The sequence below is a fragment of the Pangasianodon hypophthalmus genome, chromosome 9 (genome assembly GCF_027358585.1).
Source record: "Pangasianodon hypophthalmus isolate fPanHyp1 chromosome 9, fPanHyp1.pri, whole genome shotgun sequence".
In the NCBI taxonomy this organism is placed as follows: Eukaryota; Metazoa; Chordata; class Actinopteri; order Siluriformes; family Pangasiidae; genus Pangasianodon; species Pangasianodon hypophthalmus.
In genome coordinates, this window is record NC_069718.1 from 11,096,022 (window position 1) to 11,119,180 (window position 23,159).

At 38.3% G+C, this 23,159-nt stretch overlaps 1 protein-coding gene and 1 non-coding gene across 2 annotated transcripts in view; both read right to left on the minus strand.

Moving 5' to 3' along the window:
- The window catches only part of spock1 (SPARC (osteonectin), cwcv and kazal like domains proteoglycan 1), a 208,689-nt gene that overhangs the window by 31,661 nt on the left and 153,869 nt on the right, over nt 1-23,159 (minus strand). Inside the window, exon 7 of the mRNA XM_026919938.3 lies at nt 14,285-14,399. Coding sequence (XP_026775739.2) covers nt 14,285-14,399 — 115 coding nt within the window. The remainder of the gene's footprint in view (nt 1-14,284; nt 14,400-23,159) is intronic.
- trnad-guc (transfer RNA aspartic acid (anticodon GUC)) lies at nt 19,182-19,253 on the minus strand. The gene has a single exon. It is a non-coding gene; the product is annotated as a tRNA-Asp (tRNA).

Genomic DNA, 23,159 nt, shown 5'->3' on the forward strand with positions numbered 1-23,159 from the left:
CCTCAACAAAGTGTTTCCACCTGTAGCACTGCTGCTCACTGGATGTTTTTTCTTTTTCACACCATTTTGTCTAAACTTTAGAGAGAGAGATAATCCATGGACATTATTTTTTTCTGAAATACTCAAACTAACAAATCTGGAAGCAACAACCATGCCATGGTCAAAGTTACTGAGATTGAGGGAAGCCTGTATCCTGTATCTGCATGATTTTATGCATTGTGCTGCTGCCACATGATTGGCTGATTGGATAATGGCATGAATGTGGTAGTGTCCAGATCTTCCTAATAAAGTGAATGTATATTAATAAAGTGGTGCATATATTTGGGAATGTTCAATATTCAGATTGAAATTCTCAGAGTTTATGCTTAGAATATCCTCTGAAACATCACCTGCAGGTCCCATGCCCACTTTAGCAACTATGTGATTAGGCAATTTATCCACCAGAAAGGAAATAAAGCTAGCAAAGCTATGCTGATCTACCAAAACTCCAAACCAGATTATTAATTATTAAATGTATATTTAATATACTGATTTCCTGTTTGCTTAGTCAACAAGCTATAATAAATATTTCACCTCTATATTTTACAATGTCTGCATGTCGCATAGGAATTTGAGTCCTGTGCGATGGCTGATCTGGTTTTCTAGAGTCACATCGAAATAATCTCATCTCTGAAGGAAGTTAAACAGGTTGGATTTATGACTTAATGAATTTAAGAACAAAATAGACCACACAGCTAAAAAAAAAAAAAAAAAACCACCACAATGACTTGAAAAATAGAAGTGAGAGAGATCATAATAGACTTGTAATTAGGTCCTGCTGAAATCCACTCAACACTAAACGCTTTCTATTGTTTAGCACCTTCTCTCAGACACTTCTGAGATTAAACCAGCTCCGTCTTCCCACTCACAAATTAATAAGAAAAACGGATAAAAATAATGACTCAGCAGCCCACACAAGCAATGAGCTGTTTCAATTCAACAACAAAGATGTTGTTCACCCTTCAAGCAAATTCTCTGTACTTTTATATGATCCATATTTGTACCTTGTCTGACCTCTGCTTCTAATGAAGCTTGCTTTGAGATGGAGTATAAAGGTAGCTGCGCTGAGTGTCTGGGCTGCTGTCTCTTGAACAGATGTGCAACACAGATGTGATTTTACATCAAACTGACTAAAAGGTGTCATAGCCAGCAAGACCTCCTCTGCTGCCTAACAATCCTGATAGTAAAGAAAAATGTCCACTTTAATATATTTTTCTTCATTTATTCTCTATATTTTTCTCTATATATTTATCTATCTGTGTATCATTGATTACTTGCCACTCTACATTCTGCCTGTGTCAGTCAAACAACATAACAGGAGAGTGCTAATAAGAAGTTTGTTTATACTTCCGTGTCTGATTTGTGTTTTCGACACAGAATGGTGAACACATCACACTCGCTGTTCAAGTGTTCAGAACAGTTTCTCAGTTGCTAGGCAACAGATTTTTCAACACTGAGAATAACATAGCTAATGACGAACACTAATATTTTATCTAGCTAGCATGCAGTCTTGTGATCCAGAATTTTGCTATAGAGTCTGGTACTTTTTATCACTAAACATGGCCAAGAACCTTATAATGCTGTGAAACTTATTTTCAATCCATTGATTGTATCTGTGAAGTTTAGTGTTCTTGTTGGAAAGTGGTGTATGAGAGTGGATAGCCAGTCAGAATCCTGAAGCTTGTGGGCATTTAAGTGTTAAAAAAGTATCGGGTGCTCTATGAGACATGGGCAGGAGAGCTAGCATGTAGCCATTAAGTATTTTATAGGGACACATGGCACTGGAAATGAGACAAATGAGAATTGCAACATTTTCCACAGATCTGTAGGTAAATTACTTAGCAATTACTCCTTTGCACTAAAATGACACTGCGATTACACTTAGGACTGTAATCACAATGTTCCATGGATGCCGCCATATTGAATTTAAGAAAACTTCAACTTTCAAAATTAAATACAACATGAGTTGGCTGATCGTATGGAACTTTCTCATAAACAAGATTATCATAACCCTATTTGTACATAGTGTGGGCTTTGTATCTCACAGCCTTTCAAATTTCGAGTGAATTTCAATCGCAGTTGTTCATGTTAGCATGTCCAATAAACCAGAATCAAATTTATCAGTGTAGCAGCAAGACCATTTTCATGATGCCATTTCCAAGAAGAGATATTAAACAAATAGAAATAAGAAATGCCACTGTTGGCATTTACCAAAAAAAAAAAAAGCCAAAGGCTTTGTGGGCCACTTTAAAGTTAGCAACTACGCCCTAGTTTTTATTTTAAGACAGGTGAGAGTTAAGGGCTTGCATAAACATACTGTATAATGAGTTCTGTGGGTTTGTGATCTATCCTGTGCAGATGTGCATTTAGAAATGAAATATGCAAGCAAAACACATTGACATGACATTAAAAAAGAACATCTTTTGTTTGGAATGTCAGACGAAAATCTTTTACAAAGCATCCACCGTTTACTGAAGGCAGCTACACAAAATGAGGTCTGTGTTTTTGATAATGCAAGACTAAAAGCCCTAGCAACAATAGCTTTGTTTAAGACCTACAAAAAAGTGGCATAAAAGTGAGCAGAATGTGATATAAGCATAGATCTGAGGATTGAGGGTTAAAGTGGCATTTCCATCTGAACAGGTTAATAATGATGCCTTCAGAGTGCCTGAAAAGGCAATGTGGATGGGGCGGAGTCTGGCAAAGTGTCCGGAATTGGCCGGTAGAGACGTGTGTATGAATGGGGGACGGAAACCAGCAGGAGCTCTGACAGCATGTCTCATACCACACATGTCTCATCTCAGATCACAGCACAAGTGCATTTCCTATAGAGAGGTGAAAGCAAAGTCAGTACTTTTTAATCCAGCAGCTTCTGAATAAGGAAATTCATTTAGAGTTAAATATTTATATATTAGAAACAAATGCTAAACTGTTTCTTGTTACTGTTCATGCTATCGAGCTGACTGATGAATATATAAAATGTTCAAATGTAGCGTTTATCTCTTCTATCTGGTCATCAATATTTTAACAACTTGGTCAGTCAGAGTTGCTTTATACTTTTAAGTCAGTGCAGTGAAGGTGTTTTTAAGGACCAGGTTTTAATGCACGGGGATTAACAGTGAGCTACATTTTAAAATTAGGTTGCCCATTCAAGTGTAAATTGTAAGGAGTTGTGCTTTAATTGAGCCCCGAGAATGTGCTTTCACAAATGTGTGGCGGCCTGGGAAAAGCTTTCACATGGTCATATTTGAGATTTTATACTCGGACTTTCCTGAACTGAAATATTCTTCCCTTCTCCATGTTTTGTATCTCATCCAGAAGTAACGTTCTAGCATTGTAAAAGTAAAAATGGAAAAAAATTGCATTTAACGATTTCTGTCCGGAGTTTGCAGGCTCTACTCATGCTTCAGGGGTTTCCTCTGGATACTCCGGTTTCCTCCCTCAGTCCAAAGACATGCACTGTAGGCTGACTGGCATTTCCAAATTATCCATAGTGTGTTAATGGGTGTGCGAGAGTGTGTATCAAGAGTGTCTGTTATGGATTGGCACCCTGTCCAGGGTGTCCACCACCTTGTGCCCCGAGTTCCCTGGGATAGGCTCCAGGCTCCCCGCGACCCTGTGTAGGATAAGCGGTACAGAGAATGGATGGATTTCTTTCCGATTCCACTGAAACGTGCCTCTCCTCTATAGTTATGATCTAAACTACTTATGGAAAAACAACACTACTGCCAAATTTTAAAGATTTTCAGAGTCATCCACATCAGTCGTCTCATCACCTGAGGTAACAGTTGCTCGTGGCTTTTAAACACCAGCCTCATTATCGTCTCTTCACTCAACTGACCTCATGCTAACATCATCAGGGAAATAATTGATGATTAATTGAGTTTGTTCTGTTGGCTAAATTTCTTGTTATTGATGACCTTTCACGGTCTACTGTCATACATGTGTACATGCTCTCCACTGTTCTGATGATGATGTAAAGATGAAGAAGCATCACAGACATTTCGACAGCTGCTATCTGATCACAATGACTTGTGTGAGAAATGTGGGAGAGATGAATGAGATTTCATTTCTTTAGGCACACTGACTATTTTTAACGCTGCATTTGTTAAATTGGCTCCTTACCCAACATGTTCTTTGCAGGCAGAAAGCCAAGGCAAGATTATAAAGTAACCGAGAGAAAATAATTTCAGTGTTGCTTGTTCTCTTAAGGTAGAGATGTCAATGGATAGTATTGGCATAAAAATGTTTATTATTTTAGTCATTTTTTCCGTTGTTTTCCAAAAATCAGTACGCCTTGCTGTTTACTTCCCACATCCATGTTTGACGGACAGATAAGGTCCTAGTGTTGTAAAATACTCTGAACTTCTCTCAGAAGCAGGTGTGATGATGCATAACAGACCCTTAAAAACCTTGCTGAAGGCTCACAGTAGCAGCTTGGGGAGATTAAATCTTATGACCTTGACGTCATCAGCACAAAACCTTGGGCTTTGACTGATTAGTCACATAATTATGTGAGTGTTGCTGTCTAAAACATTTTCCTTAGCCTTGAACAAAATGTGGCTTTTTATAGAAAAAAAATCAGTCATTAGACTGACAATCTCTGATACATTTCTGAAAGTATTCAGCAGTTTCTCAGAAGCTCTCTTTCTCACTAATATTTACCATGACCAGTGTTAATTGCTACATAATTAACTAAAAAATGGCTGCATCCATTATGACCTTAACTGAGATATTTCTGTATAGCTGCTTCAGGCATTGTGCTCCTTTTCCTGTGAAATTCACATCTGGTCAAAAAGCCAAATGCCAAATGAATAAAATGTAAATATTGATTCTGCAAATTAATTTGCCGTGCTCTCTGAATAATTACAGTACACTGCAGTCTACAAATATTTTCAATATGCAATTTAATTTGAAAATTACATTTGGCTCCTATTAATGAACCATCTGTTTCTCCTCAAACAGCATTAAATAACCTAAAGACAACCAGTACAGTGCTAATTAAACAAAGTCGTGTTAATAGTGCTCACTCTTTTGTGTGGGATGTGGTGTGTGTGTCCTCTAAAGTCTTCCCAGGATAATGCACATGAAGCACAGCATAGTGCACTCTCCCACGCTAATGCTTGGCAATGGTGCACACAGCAATTTTCTGTTCCTGGACAGAAATCCTAAAAGCTCTGGCTTGGCTGTAATGAGCTTTTAGGGGATGGTGAGTGGATCCTTAGCTCATAGGTTAAATACGGCTCAGCCAGGGACGTATGCTGTGCATCTACAAATCTCCAAGCACAAAGACTACGCTTAGAGAAAATTAGAGCATTTTCTCTAAGCTTGCTTTTCATGTCCCCGTCTAATGAGAGTAATTCTGTACATCTCAGCCACGGCCGTGTTTTTATAAGCCTTTACTGGAGGCTAATTAAAAGGAAGCAGAGAAAACGCACTGACCAAATTAAACTCATTATGTTGGACGTGTGATGTGTATAAGAACAATGTAGGGGAAGGAATGTGTGATGATTTGCGTGTCTGGAATTTGTCTTTAGAATAAGAGAATATGAGCTTGTGCTGTGGGGGTGTATGAATACCAGAGTTAAACATTACTTCTCTCTCTTTTTTCCTCCTTGATTCTGGACTGCATGTCTTAAATCGAACAACAGAAAGCATGTGCTGTTCATCATTGGAGGAGGCAGTGGGTGGAAAGCCTCCAGAACATTCTTTGGTGGAAGACAGAGGAATGCAGAAACGGGATAACAAAGTGGGTGAAGGAAAATAAACATGCTGTATGCTTCATTACCTGCCAAGGAAAAGGAGTGTATGGAGCTGTGTGTCAGAAAACGCATACAATAATGACTACCAATATCACATCAACACACACACACACACGAATCACAGGTAGAATCACTGAATCTTCACCATGCTATGCGTATCTTAATGCTTATAATAGCAGATTAACATACTTATGATCTACAAAAGGCCAGAGCTTTAATGTCTATATATAATCCTTTTAGGTTCTTTGACTTCTACCATGATTATGTCTTTGCGATACATTTCATTTTTTTATCCTTGCTTAATTCCAACAATACTTAGTATCATTTTTGTAGCACAAATTTAGTTTTAAATTAGCTGCTAGCAAAGCAAAGAAATTAAGTAAAAACCTAAAAGTATCCTTACATACAGTATTTACACAGTATACATCTGTTTATGAACATTTAAGACATTGCCAAAATCATTTAGAGACGTAAAAGCCAGGGCTGTCTGGTGTTTTGTGACATTTTAATGGCAGCAATGTCGAATGTCTCTGTGATAAATATTAAATAAATTCTACACAAAAGGTATTGGAGATGTGTCTCCAATATGAAGCTCCACACCACAATAGCTGAGCTGCGGTTATTCTGGAGAAAAGCCTCGGTCCTTCTTGTAGTGCTGTTCCTAAAATTACTGAAAGATTTCTACCTAAGATTTCTATCTCACTAGAAAAAAAGAGAGAAGAGAGAGAGAAGTTCAAAGATCAGCAGCAAGTGTTACCTTACTTCCCCTCAAAAATGTTTTCTCTGATGGTCATCATTATACTGGATGTAGCTCTCCTGAACCCTGATTAGGCTGTGATGCAACACACACACACACACACACACACAGAGATACACACACTCACAAAATCCTTCTTGCCGCAGGACATGCATTGATCTTTAAAGATTTGTCAACAACACTGACAAATTCTGACATTTTCTCTCTTTCTCTCTCTATGCGTTTGCATGTGTGTGTGTGTGTGTGTGTGCGTGTGTGTAATACCCTTGAACTGCATAAAAATTATACTAAATGATCGACACACTTCACAGTTCATTTGAGAACACAGCTGTCAGTGTGTATGCAGCTCTCACTGTGTACATCAATTGAGAAAACCGCATAGACATAATGAATTATTATTATTATTATTATTATTATTATTATTATTATTATTATTATTATTTAGTGCTCTAGTTATTTGTGTTTAGCGTATATGAGCAGAATACATAAATAAAGCAATTACATATTTCTTTCAGGAAATTATGGAAAAATCTTCAGCCTCAATTATGTACATCATCCTTGCCCGAGGAATTTTTTCTACTCTTCCTCATCTTCTGCCTTTCCCTCCTCTATTCACACCTCTTTAAGTAGCTGAATATTCATGCCTAATAAGCCTATTAAGAGGTACAGTGACTCAGAATTGGTTGGCAGGTCTTACAATTTCATTTCAAACTGGCAGGTCTTATAATTTCATACAATTTCATTTCAAACAAATGGATTACTGCATCTCCACAAAAATATGATGTTAGATGGACTGCCTGCACTAAATCAGCCCTAGGTGTGAATGAGTCTGTGAATGTCTTTATATGATGCATGGCGCCATGTGATTGACTAACATCCCATTCAGGATGTATTCCTTCCCCCCCGCACCCAGTATTCCCAGGTTAGACCCTGGATCCACCATGACTCTGACCAGGATAAGATGTTGAGATGAAAAAACAGTTAAGATGAATGAACTAAGGAATGAATGAGGACATGTAGGTATTGTGCTGCCTATAAAACTGGACATTTTTCTTTCAGGAGGTTTCTAAGGAGAGCCAACACAGTTTAGAGTTTTGCACCAACAGCTCAGGAAAAGGTTATTGAGAAAGTGACAGTCACATGCTAACGTGCAAAAACAATTTATAAGCAAATATGAAAAACTATAATTGGCTTGAAAGAGAGCAAGAGTATTAAGGAGGAAGCTGCTAAGGATGAATCGTTCATTAATTAACACTAGTTACCTCCTTCCTCATTCTCATTGTACTGGATAGACTCTAAGCACTCACTCCCTCTCTGTAATCAAAGAACACTACAATTCTCATCTCTCTCTCTCTCTCTCTCTCTCTCTCTGTCTCTCTGTGTTTACCTCATATGCAGTTTTCATAATACCATTATGACATGTTAAATTGAGTTGTGCCAGCAAGCATAGAGTTTAACTCAGCTGTTTATGAGGTCTGAGACTGTAGGATCTGTTACGAAGCTGTGAAGAATAGTTGAATGAATACACACCAAAAAAGAAGAAAAAACATATATGCTGCAGAGAACAAAGCAGGGCATGTACTTGCAACACTGAATTATGGGTAATCAGGTAATACTATGTAGGTTGCAATCATGTAGATTGAAGTCTGTACAGAAATGGCATTTGATTTATAAAGAAAACAGAGAAAGGGAAGATGTCCCTAATTCAGTGTCTTTTCCTGCAAATGAGACTGAGAGTTCCTGTGCCACACGACACTGTAGAATCAGTAATAATGGCAGGATAGAGATAATGACAGAGTGAAAGAGAGTGAAGGTGCTTATTAGAGGGAGAGTCAGATGGCAGTTTACTACTCAATCATCTGTTCTTTTTGCACTGGCAACAATACGGCTATTTCTGAGAAGCTCTCTACACACATGTACCTAGCGCGCACACACACACACATTTGAAGGTGAGAATGTCAAGTGTGGCTAAGACTATTCAGAGAAGCTGAGAATATTAGGTAAGATGAAAAGTATCAGGTTAATGTGGGTGTGTTAGGTGAGCATTAGGTAGCTTGTTGGCTCATGGACCTCATAGTGAGAAAACCTCCTGGACCACGGACAGCTTCTTCCACTTCATCCTTTCACACCACTTCCTTTCAGCTAAACTGAGAAGCAGAATAGGTGGCTCAGTGGATAAAGCTGTTGATCGGATGGCCGTGAGTTCAAATCCCAGCCTGTTGGGTCCTTGAGTAACCTCCAGCTGCTCAGTTTTATCCTGTCTTAACTGTAAGTCATATATACTCAACCAGTGTGAAGAAACGGGCAGGTAAAATCATTTCAGACACCTCACACCCAGGCCACAATCACTAGAACAACCAAGCACAAGAACAGCTTTTTCCCACAAGCCATTTCCCTCATGAACAGTTAACTACTTCTAGGTCCTTCTTAGTGTATTACCTCTCTGTGGATACAATTTTTGTGTAATATGTAAATTCATTCTTACTATTCTACCTCTACACATATCCTTAATGCTTCTGTCAATGCCTTCACTTTGCACATAGCTGTATTATATCTGTACATATATCTATTCCATTTAATCCTATTGTGTCTATTGTACAGTGTTAGATATTCTCTCATATTATTATTATTTGTAAATTTTATTATTATATGTCTTACCATCTTATTGACATGTGTGTTCTGGAAGCTTCACACCAAGTCAAATTCCTTGGGTGTGTGAGCACATTTGGCAAAAAAAGCTCATTCTGATTCCGATTCTGATTCTATAAGACTTTACGTACAGTAGCTTGCAAAGTGACAACGCCAGTCCCTGGACCTGAAAGGAGGAAAGGCAGGCTAAAGGAGAACATTTAGCCTGTCTAGGACTGGTGTTGGGTCAATGGCACCTTGAAGCCAGAGTACCATAATCCTACTGCTGTCCCACCAGATGAGCCTCAGAACACCAAGACAGGGCAAAGACAATGAGTCCAGGAGTCACATTTACCAGGTTACAATTCTGTTTATTCACTAAAAAAAAAAATCACACATGCATATGCACATATCTTACACATTCTAAATTACTCTGCTTCCCTTTAAAAGGATGATTTTTATGGCTAAGTTTGTACAATCTATTACCCCAAGTATATCTGGAAAAGCTGTGATGGCATGAAAATCCCTCATTAATTTATTATTATTATTAATATTATTATTATTATTATTATTGTCTTTTCCATTTCTGCCATTTTTGGAAATGCACTGTATTGTGGCATGAGTGATATAAATGGAAGACATTATTCAGCTCCTAGCTATTTGGGAAATGCCAAACCTGTCTCCAATCCAATTTCTTATTGAAATATGCTGGTGGCTGAAAACCTTAGAGTAGAAAGGAACTGAGGTGAGTGTGGATGCTATTGCTGTGTTTTGCTGGCCTCTGCATCCCTTTTATATGATTTTACTTTACATTTCATCTGTGTCAACTGCCTACACTTTTCATTGTCAGCACCACAGTCAGTCAGTTATGCTGACATGATTGACAACACATGGGACGGGAGCTCCTTCTAAGCAGTTTCCCCATGATAACACTTTTCTACCATTAGGGCTTTCTGCATTTGCGTGGTGAGAAGCAGTCCTACGTATACGCACATCCTCACACACTTAAAACCCTGATACAACCCTGATACAGAGTCCGACTTGGAACCTGAAGGTCGTGGGTTCGAGTCTCAGGTCCAGCAGGGATTGTAGGTGGAGGGAGTGAATGACCAGCGCTCTCTCCCACCCTCAATACCACGACTGAGGTGAGACCCTTGAGCAAGGCACCGAACCCCCAACTGCTCCCTGGGTGCCGCAGCAAAAAAGGCTGCCCACTGCTCCGGGTGTGTATTCACTACTGTGTGTGTGTTCACTACTGTGTGTGTGCAACTTGGATGGGTTAAATGCAGAGCACAAATTCTGAGTATGGGTCACCATACTTGGTCACACGTCACTCCACTTCAATGCCAGTCCTGATCCATGCTGGGTAATGAACCTCCCAAAGCTCAGCACAAACAATCAGATAGGAGCCATGGGTTGTTTTGTGCTGCATTTTCCCTCATTGACCGTCTTGCTTTCATAGATGACAAAAGTAAAAAGTTAGAGAGGAAGACTGAGTCTGAATTCTGCGAGCTGAAGGAATTCCTCACAACAGAGCCTGTACTTCTGAACCCCAGCTTCAATCAAACTTTCATCTCGCAGATGTCAGAGTTGTCAGAGAGCAGCCTCAGGGCTTTACTGTCCAAACAACCAGCAGGTAAGGAGCATTTTGTTATATTTACAAGTCATAGACCTCAGTCATCTCACTTTCTGAACAAAAATACACAGCACCGGAGTGGCAGGTAAAGCCCGAAAGCTCAAAGTTTAATATGAGAAACTGAAATGACTGTTATTAACACATTAATAACCACAGGGGTTTGTTTTTCATCACCTGCTTCTAGAAAACTCTTACAGCAGTAATGTGTGTGTGTGTGTGTGTGTGTGTGTGTGTGTGCATTCTATGTATGAAAAGCAACTTTTCAAATAACAATATGAGTTGCCTCGTATTTATGCTGCGTTCAACTTAACTTGGAAGACAGAACGTGGAGTCATTTTCAACCTCTGTGCATTCAAGCTACATACAAAGTAGCAAAAAAAAAAAAAAAACATGGATGCCTCCATGTTCGTCCTTTGTTAGCCAGCTAACTGTGATAAGTGATGTATATTTATCTCCTCAAAATAGTGAACTCTATAGTCCATGTTATAAATTTAACAAGCAAATCTACCTGTATGCTGGTTGGTCTAAAGCAAGTACTAGTAAATACAGCACAACTCATTTAAAATAATAAAAAGAAAGTGCTACTTTGTTTAATGTTGTTGCTGTGAGCAGCCATGTGAATTTGATGTCCCGCGCTGAACTCGGGAAATTTCGCGTTATAACTTTTAGTCAAATGCAGCATAATTCCTAAAAGAATTACTGCGCAGATCAGAGAGGATTAGAGTAATGAACTGAGCACATAGTGGAGGACAGACAGAAAACGACAAAAGGAAGAAATAAGAGAGACAGAGAGAAACAAGGTAAAACGTTGTGAAATAAGCTGGAGCTGAGAAAGATGGGGGGGGGGGGGGGGGGCATGAAAGAACATGATGATAAAAAAAGACAATGCAGAGAGAGAAGAGGCAGTTAGAGCCAAGGTGAAGAAACTCGTGAAGAAAAAGGGTGGAGGTGAGACAAGAGAGACAGAAAAAAATGAGGAGAAAGAAGACAAGAGAAAAGGAGCTTAGACGAGAGAGACAGAGATTTGACAGCATGTAACAGTAATTGTTCCTTTATGTATTCAGATTTATTCCGGTTACTAGCTTGTCCAAATGAAGACCTTGCAGGTGTTTAGAGTTCATCAAAATAGAGACATTTCTATCACATAAGTGTAATTTCTGCAAAAGTCTAATGATAGAGAATGAGAGAGACAGACAGAGATTGGACATTGGACATTGTCTCAGAGAGAGATCGGATTGTCTACGGCAGAATGTTGTAGTTGCTGCATCCTGGCACTAGAGAATATTAAACACATGATTTTATCTTTTTGCTGAATTAAATCTATTTGCTGAATTAAAGGAAAAGGTTTTCTTTTTTAAAATGTTCTTTTCCATGTCAGGAATCAACAGTTGGTGTCACTAACATTAAGCTGATGGGAGATTAGAGAATGAAAGGAAAACAAATATCACTCATTTTAGCAGCAAATGTAAATATGTTGTGCAGCTAAAATGGCGTGACCACAAAGTTGGATCCCTGCAAATCATCAACTGGTAACATTCAATGTTCTTGTAGCTTTCAATATAACTTCCAATGTAACATTCAGTGTTTACGCCAATGTTCTTCTTCACACTGTTGCGTTTTTGTGGTGTCGTTACAGTTTATCTTCACCGTTCATTCTGCAGTAGTAAACAGATCTACACAACAGCGCGCACACATCAAGCCAATGCTGACACAACACACAAATCAAACATCAGCGACATCACATGCAGCACATTTGCTATTTTGGGAAGACGTGTCACCATCATTTTGGATCACTGTTAATGCATGTCCTAAATATTTCTGCTTTTATAGTTTTAGATAAATTAGAATATTTCGTGGATTGCTGAATGTAGTGAGATGTGTGTTACTTGGCTAAGCGACGCCCCAAAAAAGTAGGTTATGTCTATTAATCAGGGGACCCAAGGGAGGAGAATTTGAGCTGAATTTACTTATCACATGGCGAGAGTGTGGAGATTAAATAAATTATCACCAAAAGGAGTGCTGATGGGTTTAAATCACACATTTTTACTCAAGAATGGCTGGAAAAAAGGGGATGATAAGGAAATAAAACAGATGTAGTGACATCTTCCCAATTAGCAAGGGCTTGCAACATCACTGAAACATAAATCGTGTTGATGTGTGTGTGCTACCTGGGATGTAAAGTCAGAGCTAAGGATCCCAATACTGGTACTTTCTTTGCACCTAGCCTTATGTCTAATCAGGTAATCTGCCATAGCTCAAATTTTCAGAACCACTGTTTTGCTTTTCATATAATGTCCTTTTTTTGAACTCTAGCATATTTCTATTCTAACATTGCAGCTCCCTACAGCACTCTATACATGCGTTTTATTATTTTTTTTTTTTTTTTTTTCAGGACATCCTGGGCTATTTTTTCTCCTTTGACAGCTGAGGCACAAAAAGCACACTGGATTGTTGACTGATAGCTCTTGGTACATGTAGGATTTCTGGAGCATGTGACCATTTCTCTTCAGGGAGAACACTTCAGGACCCTCTCGTATTGAGACCTATTTGTAACCGTGTCTTCCTACATGTGCCAGGAGCTAACGTTAGCTTGTGCATCAAATCCGTCAGTGTAGCTGAGTTACTTGAGTCAGCCGGGTAGGTAATTAGGTAGCTAATTTCCTCTGTAAGCATTAGACAGCAGTGTGTATGTGCAAGATTAGGCTATTTATTTGAGAAGGTCAGTTATGCAAGTAAAGCTACTAAGTTGTAGATAGATAGAATTTAAGAATGTAAATCACTATTACAAGTTACAAAGTCACAGTCTTTTATGGATTTAGAAGGTAAGATGATTTTTTTTTAAATAATGTAACATTATGAACAAAAAAAACCAAAAACAGCCTAAACATAAAATGTTCTCTGCAGAAAAGAACATTTTATTGGGTCACATATCTTAAAGAAAAGACTGTTACACAGCACTGTGAAAAAAAAAAATAAAAATCTCCTAACCTCTCCTAAAATGTCTAATGGTCACTATTCCATTTCTTATGTTTTTTTTTGTTTGTTTTTTTTTTTAATTATCATAGTTTTAATATAAATCAAATATAACTTGATAGTTCTTGCAACCAATAGCAAAGAAAGTTCCTTGTGACCCAAATATTCTATGTTTTATTTTACAGGAGTAGAAATAAGAAGTGAGAGAACTGGAAGAAGCTGAGAGAGTGATAAGTACAGAGCGTGAAAAGAGGAGTGGATGTTCTCTCTCTCTCTCTCTCTCTCTCTCTCTCTCTCCTGTGTCTCTGACTTCATCCTCATGAAGTGCAGTTCAGGGTATGAAACTTTTAATTCGGCATTTACTGTGACCAACCATCACCTCAAGGCTCAATCTCTCTCTCTCACACACACACAGTATTTAGCTCAGAAAGTTACTGACTGGCAAAACCAAATCACAGAAAATGCAAAAAAAAACAGGAAGTGACTCACCGTTCTTTTCAGTGTGTGGCTTGAAGACTTCCTGTCCAGGCAGGCAGGGACACGGTCCTTCACACTTCGCTAAGATGCTCTTTCCAGAAACACATGCCTGGAACTCCAGCTTACACTGCAGCCAGACAGAAAAGGATTATGGGTAACGTGTTGTAGTTCACAATTAGCCTTGTGTCACCAGCTCACAGCACTTGTGCAGAAGTTAAACCAATGTGTGATGTTGTACATTACAAAACTCACTGGCAGTTATAACAAATATCCAATATAGAGAGTGCAGCATTTAATAACACATACTGCATTATGCATAAGCTGCTGCAGTCATGTAAACTTTGAGATAATTACCATTCTGTGCGCGCTGTAGAGAAGAGGGGAAACGTGAAGAAAATAAGTGAATTAACCAGCTCGCGCAGAACAAAATTAAAAAGCGGGGAGCGAACAAGAACAAAATCTCGTCAAGTCAAATGCTTTCTGATGGAAAAGCAAGATGGAGATTTGTGTTCAGTGTGTGTTAATTCTGCTTCAAAAGCTTTAAATGATCCTCTCTTATTAAATATTAATCAGAGCACCTCATTCGATCACACACGGATACTAGAGTGTGTGTGTGTGTGTGATGTGTCAGTAGATTGAAATTCAGCACATGAATTGACTTATGAACAAGTTGAAGTGGAATGCAGCTAATTCTCCATAAATGAGTTTTGTAAACCAGTGCAGACTTCAGAGCATGGAGACCATGTCCTTTATTAGAGAGAAATCACACACACGTCTTTCTATCCTTGGCTCTTTTAGTTTTTTTGTTTTTTTTTCACTTTAAGCTACAAAGTCTAAAACAAACAAACAAACAAATAAATGCTCATCTTAACAGATATCTGCTTTCCAATCTGGTATTTCAACTTCTAATATTGTTGCGCTGTTGAATTCTCTAATCTGATTGGTCAGAAGGCGTCGATTAATATTCTACCAGCAGCTCTAACAGTAGTTCCTGCTGTAATTAAAATGATTTGACTTATACTGAAGAATTTGTTTTAATACATTATCGTTTCTATAGCAACAGCTTGTTTACAGGGACTTGTATATCAGATGATCTACATAGCCCAGGCTAATAATAAACAGATTTTAAAAAATGTGTTGTTATTTTGCAAAGAGAAACATGGAATTGATATGTAAGGAGTTTATTTAACATTTATGGAAGGAGTCTCCAGTGTCAGTGATTTGTAACAGTAAGTTTTCTGCCACACAAGAGTCTTCAGGACAGAGGAGTTTACACTTTAATTTTTTTTTCCTGTCACATAACAGTCTGCAGATTTTTGTCTTATTATGTTCAAAAGAGAGAAAAAAAGGGGAATTAACTTGTCATGGACGTTCCATAACATTACATGTAACAATAAATGGTTAAGAAGCATGCCATATCATCCATTAATAAATTAAAAAGTGACATAACACTTGTTATTGGAAAGTAATCTGATTTGGGTGGTAACTTGGATCTTTTATATTATTATTATTATTATTATTATTTTAGGTTCATATGGGAAAAAAAGAAAACTCCAAAGCTAGAGCTTGACACTCCTGCAGAGCTGAACCAGTGTGTGAGCTCCTGTAGTGGTCTGTGCTGAGCTGAGCTTGGTGTGCAACGTGACCCACAAAGAGTTTATGGAAGAGCTTATTGCAGAGCTCTGTGGTGTGTCACAGAACGTAGCACCAAAACAGACCAGTAGTGACCACGTGCCTGTTCCAGGAGCTGAGCTGAGCTCAGATGCCAGGATTATTGCCACTACTGGTCACGGAACTGTGTGTATTGCAAAGCAGTGCATGGCAAGAAGCAGCAAATACCTTGGAACTGCCAGGCATATGACATTCACTTGTGTCTTCAGCTGAACAGGAACTATTTCCAGGAATGACACAAAGGTGTGCACCAAAGTGTTCAAATCTGTGTGCTCAAAAATGTGCCTTTGACTCTTTTTGACTTTTTTAATATTTTGATTATATTGTGCACTATGTTGTAAATAAACTACAAAAAAAAAAAAAAAAAACATTCTTTCTTTTAGTCTTCTCAAACTCTTTCGTTTAGTTTCCACAGTGGCATTGCACCTTGATAGACCCATTAGGGGGTGCGTCATTATCTCAGGTGTGAAAGACATTAATATTCATCACCATGTACGTACAGTACATGTTGCTCACCTATTATTGTAGCACAATTTCTGCTGAATATAGTGTAATGAGACTTTTGCCATTAATATGCTATCAGTAACTGAAATAAGAACAAATGTCAGGACATGTCGAAACTCCAGGATCCAAAAAACCCCTCAGACTCCTGAGGGCTAAGTCGAGCAGACCTGCCTGATCTGAGCCAGAGTGTAAAATGTCCAAAATGTTTTATTCAGAGCAGTACAGCAGCTTAAGGTTTGCAGGTTTTACTGTAAGACTTCAGCAGCAGGAGCACACACACCATCTTAACTCCAGCTTGTTGTATCTGTGACAGCTCAGGGTGAGGATTGCAAAAGTGCAGTGATCTCTTATGATGCAAATCTATCCTTCTGACATGTTCATTTTCTCTATATTTCTTACATACAAAGACACACAATACACACACACACACACCTGCATGTACAACATACATTTCTTTCCCCTCAAACTCTGACATATTCAATTTCACGGCATCCGGTTTAAACTCGTCACTATACGGCTACTATACTCTCGGCTAATTTAAAAAGCGGCTCGACTAATTAAAAAAGCTGTCACACACATACTTGTGTATAAATGGCTACACAAATGCCACAGTTGCACCTACACAAATTAATACATATAGGTATAAATATACACACAGTTAATGAACTGTCAAACTGTTCAGCCAAAGAATTTATATGAGACATTTCTGTGGAAAAAAAAAAATTCAGTTTGGTAGAAGAGGTGGGAAATGGGATCTGGATTTATTTTAATTTAATCACAGCATGACAGGTCTGATTACACCAGGCAATCATACACTGTGCTGAAATGCAGAGAGATAAAAAAAAAACATATCGTTCTATTTCAGGAAATCTCTAACAAGGATATCTCCAATTTAAGTTTCATTTAATTCAATTCAAAGTAGCGTTTGTGACATGACTGTACACTGTCCACTTTAATAGGAATACCTGTACATCTGCACATTTATACAATTATCTAACTAGCCAATCATGTGGCAGCAGCACAATGCATAAAACCATGCAGATACAGGTCTAAAGCTTCAGTTAATGTTCATACCAAACATTAGGAATGAAGAAAGAATGTGATCTCTGTGACTATAACCGTGGCATGGTTGTTGGTGCCAGATGGGCTGGTTTGAGTATTTCAGAAACTGCTGATCTCCTGGGAATTTCACACACACCAGTCTCTGAGTTTACACAAAATGGTGCGAAAAACAAAAAAACGACAGAGTGACAGTTCTGTGGATAGAAATGCCTTGTTGATAAGAGAGATCAGAGGAAAATGGCCAGATTGGATTGAGCTGCCAGGAAGGATGTAATAAGCACTCTTTACAACCGTGGTGAGCAGAAAAGTATCTCAGCATGCACAAAACATCAACCTTTGAGGTGGATGGGCTACAACAGCAGAAGAACACATTGGGTTAAACTCCTGTCAGCCAAGATCAGGAATCTGAGGCTATCATGGGCACAGACTCACCGAAACTGGACAGTTGAAGATTAGGGGGAAAAAAAATAATATCACCTTCTCTTTTTCCAGTCTTGCCCAAGTCTGTGCCCAAGATGGCCTCAGATTCCTGTTCTTGGCTGACAGGACTGGAACCCAGTGTGGTGTTCTGCTCTTGTAGCTCATCCACCTCTGGTCTGTTCTGTTCTGAGATGCTCCAGTCTGGTCATTCTCCTCTGATCTCTCTCATCAACAAGGTGTTTCAGCCTGCAGACCCTCCACTCACAGGATGATATTTTATTTTTTGCATCACTCTATGTAAACTCTACAGACTGTTGTGTGTGAAAATCCCAGGAGATCAGCAGTTTCTGAAATACTCAAACCAGCCCATCTGGGACCAACAAATATGTCATGGTTAAAGTCACACACTTTTTCCCTCATTCTGATGTTTGATGTGAACATTAACTGAAGCTCTTGACCTGCATCTGCATGATTTTATGCGTCATGCTGCTGCCACATGATTGGCTGATGGGATAACTGCAAAAAATGAGCAGGTGTTCCTATTAAAGTGCACAGAGAGTGTATAGTATAATTTTTCCAAGGCATCTGAAAAACAGTAAGAACTGCAAGAACAACGAAACTGACAGAAAATATAAATAATATCAATACTTTTATACATTATAACAATAGATATAACAATAGTCTCCTAAACCAAATACTCCCTTTCTCCTTTTCTCAAATTATTAAGCGAACGGACTAAAATTGGTTCTTTTCCCACCTGCTTATTTCCTGCAGGGCTTTACCCAGACTATACCAGAGAAGACCAAGAGATGGAGGGAGGGGTAATTGGAGATGCAAGAGACGAATGAAAAGATTGGAGCGGGGCTGAGAATCCAATAACAATAGTGGACACAGTTCATCCACACGATTATCCATCAGCTCTGACTGAGCAATTTATACACAAAATCAGAGAGTGAGAGAGACGGGAGAAAGTGTTTACTGCTATATTAGGATGTTAAAGTGTGAATTTGGATCCTGCTGCTGAGCCTGAGCGATTACATACTGAGTCCAAGTGTCACTAGCATACACTAATATTGTATCTGACTCATGGAGAAGCAGAAGACAGCTTCTTATTGTCATTATACATATACACATGGGTATAGGACAGTGATATTCTTTTCTTTACATATTCCATCTTGGAAGGAAGCTGGGATCAGAATTCAAGATTCAAAGAACTTTATTAATCCCAGGGGGAAATTGCTTAAAAGGCAGCCTCCCCGTCGGGGAATCGAACCCCGGTCTTCCGCGTGACAGGCGGAGATACTGTCCACTATACTAACGAGGAAACTGAAAGTCAGGGTGAGCCATAGTACCACACTCCATACAAACTTCTAACCCAGGGGTAACAAATGTGGAATGGTACCGTTACGTAAAATTCCATGCTTACAATGGTCCAGATAAACAACTACACGAAATGGCAACAACAGCCACCTTTTAATGCTTAACCATTAGTGATATTAGCTATAAATGAGATGATTTGAAGTGGTCGTGTTATATATATATATATATATATATATATATATATATCTAAAGAAAATGCAAATATATATATATCTCTTATATATACATATTTCAGCCACTGAACATAATAAACCATCACAAACCATTCGAAATTTCAATACATCTATCAATACAAGCATAAGCTTCTCTGCATGCTCGATTCACTGTTGCACACTCATGAATAGGTTTGTGAGCTCAAAACACAACATCTGACACACTCTGTTTATAAGCTCGCTTGCTAACACTGTTCTTCCTGCTCAGATCGACCGTCCACACACTCTCTATTAATTACAGTGTTTAAAATGACAGTTATGTTTTGCTTCACTTCACTTTACCACCTTTGAATAGCAGCATGGACTCAGATCAAATGAGACACTTCTGTTTTGAAAAAAAAAAAAAAAACACACTTCTTTGTCCATTTCTATATGAAAATAATGTTTTCATCATGACTTAATGTCTTTAGATCTGATGAGCGGCCTTCAGTTAAGTAATTTACGTAAACGCAAGTGACTGCATAAGCAGCAAGCAGACAATCCCTAAGATTAACATAAAAGGGGTCAGATGTGTTAATTTAACCTGAAATTTAATTCAGAAATTGTGATGTTGAGACGTGACGTTCAAGTAGGCTATACTCTGAATTAACTGCTTGTAGCCTTACTACATATAACAAAATATTCAAGCTTGTAGGAGATTAATTTATTTGTTTACTGTGTAAAAGATTCTTTTTTTTGCCCCTGTTCATACTGAATATGCCCTTCCTTCTCTTAGGTGAAGAACACTGTAAGAATAAAATGCTTGTTAGCTCAAATTTCATTCCAAAGTAGTTTACCAAAACACATCAGTCGCTCATGATGAATGATCTGACTGCAGCTGAGCAGGTGATTATTGATCTGCCTACTGGTTCTAACCTTGGCTATGCAAACACCTTTGCTGGATTGTATTTCAATTTACACACTCACCAGCCAGTTGGTAGCTGAGGCCTTAAGATAGAAACTGAAGCAATAGCAGTCACTTCTTGTGGGGTTTAAATGTTGCTACTCAGCCAATCAGCTATAGTGGAATTTGAGTATACATAAAAGCACCTCTGCAGGAAGTCTGTATATAGCTGGAGACGAAATCATATGAGTAGCTGAGAGAAACCTATGAGGCCATTGAGAAGCTTCAGAACAAGCAAAGTTGAATCCCAACAGGAGTATGGAGCTAGCCGTACTTCAGACAGTTTCAGTTCATATGCAGGACGTTGTGACTAAGCTTGTTTGAAAAACAATGTAAGAAAGTTTCAACGCTGTAATGACAGTGAATTTCAGCAACAACGTGAGTACAATTCTGAAGTAGCAGATATGACTTCAAGGTTAGGATGAAGCTGACCTGAAGCTAAGGAAGGAGTAGTGCATTGTAATGAGTCGCCTTAAAAGCTCAAAGTACCACAACTCCTCTTATGTCAGGTTATCTAAAATAGAAACTGATGGACTCTGCGGTGGAGAACCATATTTGCTAGTTGAGCAGCGTTCTATAGAGTCCAAGGCTATGGAGTTGTCTCCAATTTCAAAAATGTATCATTAGTTACTTTGCCATGTAGTATGTAAATATCTTGATTATGTTCCCCCCCTCCCCTCCCAGAGACCCAGAGATCACTTCAGTGAGTAAGACTCTGAATGAGTTTACAGAATGGCTTACTCCCCTGAGCCATTATGGATGAATCATTTGTTTCCGTGGCCCTGGCACTGCATTTATCTCAGCTCTGCAAGTCCACCAATTCTCAAAACCACATTCTGAGCGTATGAAAAAAGAGTACTTAGAAGACTAGGAATATGCAGATCTAAGAGTATTCAAAAGGTAATTTCACAGGTAACTGGATTCTGTAATCTTAGGAAGTGCCTTTTTGTGAACTTACTTCCTGCGTCTGCTTCAGAAATTAGTTACTTTTAGCTACCAAAGCTTGAGAGAAAAATCAAGGACCAGGTATTAAATGTGATGACAATTTTGCCATTCAAACAAGCAAACAAGCAAAAATCTATTTTTTTTTTCACACACAACCAACCTAAATTCAGCAATTGCAACAACACATGTCTCTTGATTATTCACCTTTCCGTTAGTGAGATTTGGTTTGTGAACTTGCTACATGCTATGTGACGTGTTTCAGCAGCTTCAGAAGCGAGTCTTTGGGGAACAGGGGTGTTAACTGTAGGTTTCCCTGCTACTTCTTCATTTTTCCCTAGGAACTTCTGCTGCTATGCCTATTAGTATGTCTCATTTCAAGAAACACCTTAACTCAATTCAATTTTATTTGTATAGCGCTTTTAACAATGGACGTTTTTAAAAGACACCCTCATCTGGACATCCTTATCCGGCTGACCTCGGATAGTGTGATTATAAATAATTTCCCTTCTAGAAGTTTATACTATATAGTCAAAAAGTGCAATTGTGTAAACAGGAAGTTATGAGCTTATGAGCAATTTACGAGTATGAGCATCAGAGTCATTTCTGAATTCATTATAGTTTTAACTTAAAGTCTACTGTATCAAACTGAAGTTATTAACCGTTCAGTGATGAAGACTTGAGTGCAAACCGTTCTTATAACCTTCAGGCAAGACCCATTAATGACTTACACATTACTGTTGAATCACATAGTTAACACTCTTGATCTGGAGTGCTATGCCCATCTTCAGATGAAGAGAAGGTTCTTTTTATATAACGTTTTATACTGGGAATATAAATATAGGAAGAATACTAGTATATACAGTACTGTGCCAGTCAAGTTTTTGAACACACTATATTTGGTTAAAACTTAAATACTTTGGGAAGAAAACTACATAGGAATCATGTATAAGTGAACTGAGGAATGTTTGTGACTTTTTTTTTATCATTGAATAAGGTTATACAACATACTGTATATTTATCTAACCTACACTGTTTACTATCACCTGGAAGATTTACAGTATAACATGCTTATAGTAGCTGGTTCACCAAACACTCTGATTTTAATATAGCAGTAATTTAGATTTCTAGTAGAGTCTGAGAGTGGACAATGACAATGAGGCCTGAAATACAAAGATTTAGGGATTTCATGGAACAATTCTTTTGTAATTTTATTACAAATTTATTTGGCAAATGTGGGAAAACATTATCAGTTATTTTAAAAGCATAGACTACACCTAGCTACAATATCAACACCTCTGTACACCTGTTTTAAAGACATATTATTAAACTTATAACCCAATGGCCCATTAAATTCCTTCTAATGGGTTTAAGCTCCAACCATATTCTACCAAGCCTGTCTTGCAATTCACTGCTCTTGCTGATATTCTTGACCGGAGCAAGTTTCATAAATACACAACACCTCAGTTTGATGAACATATTTTAAGCTTTCTCTGGGAGTTTGATTTTGAGTTGCACCCCAGGACACACTTCTGAGCAACTGATCAATCAAAAACTCCTGATCAAAGGAAGAGGCAAAGAAACTGACACTCTTCATTACTCAGTCTTAGATACTCTGCCATGGGTCTCGGACTGTCTGAGGCTGAGACAAACTGTTGAGTACACTTTTCTGGCCACAAGCTTCAGAATGCTGGAGGTTACACTGTGACAAAATGAGCTTTTCTGAGCATCGGTTCACTTAATCCTGTGTTTAAAAGTTATTAGTGGTGATGAAATCTTCAATCCTATCTCTAATCCGAGTAGTGTTATTAAC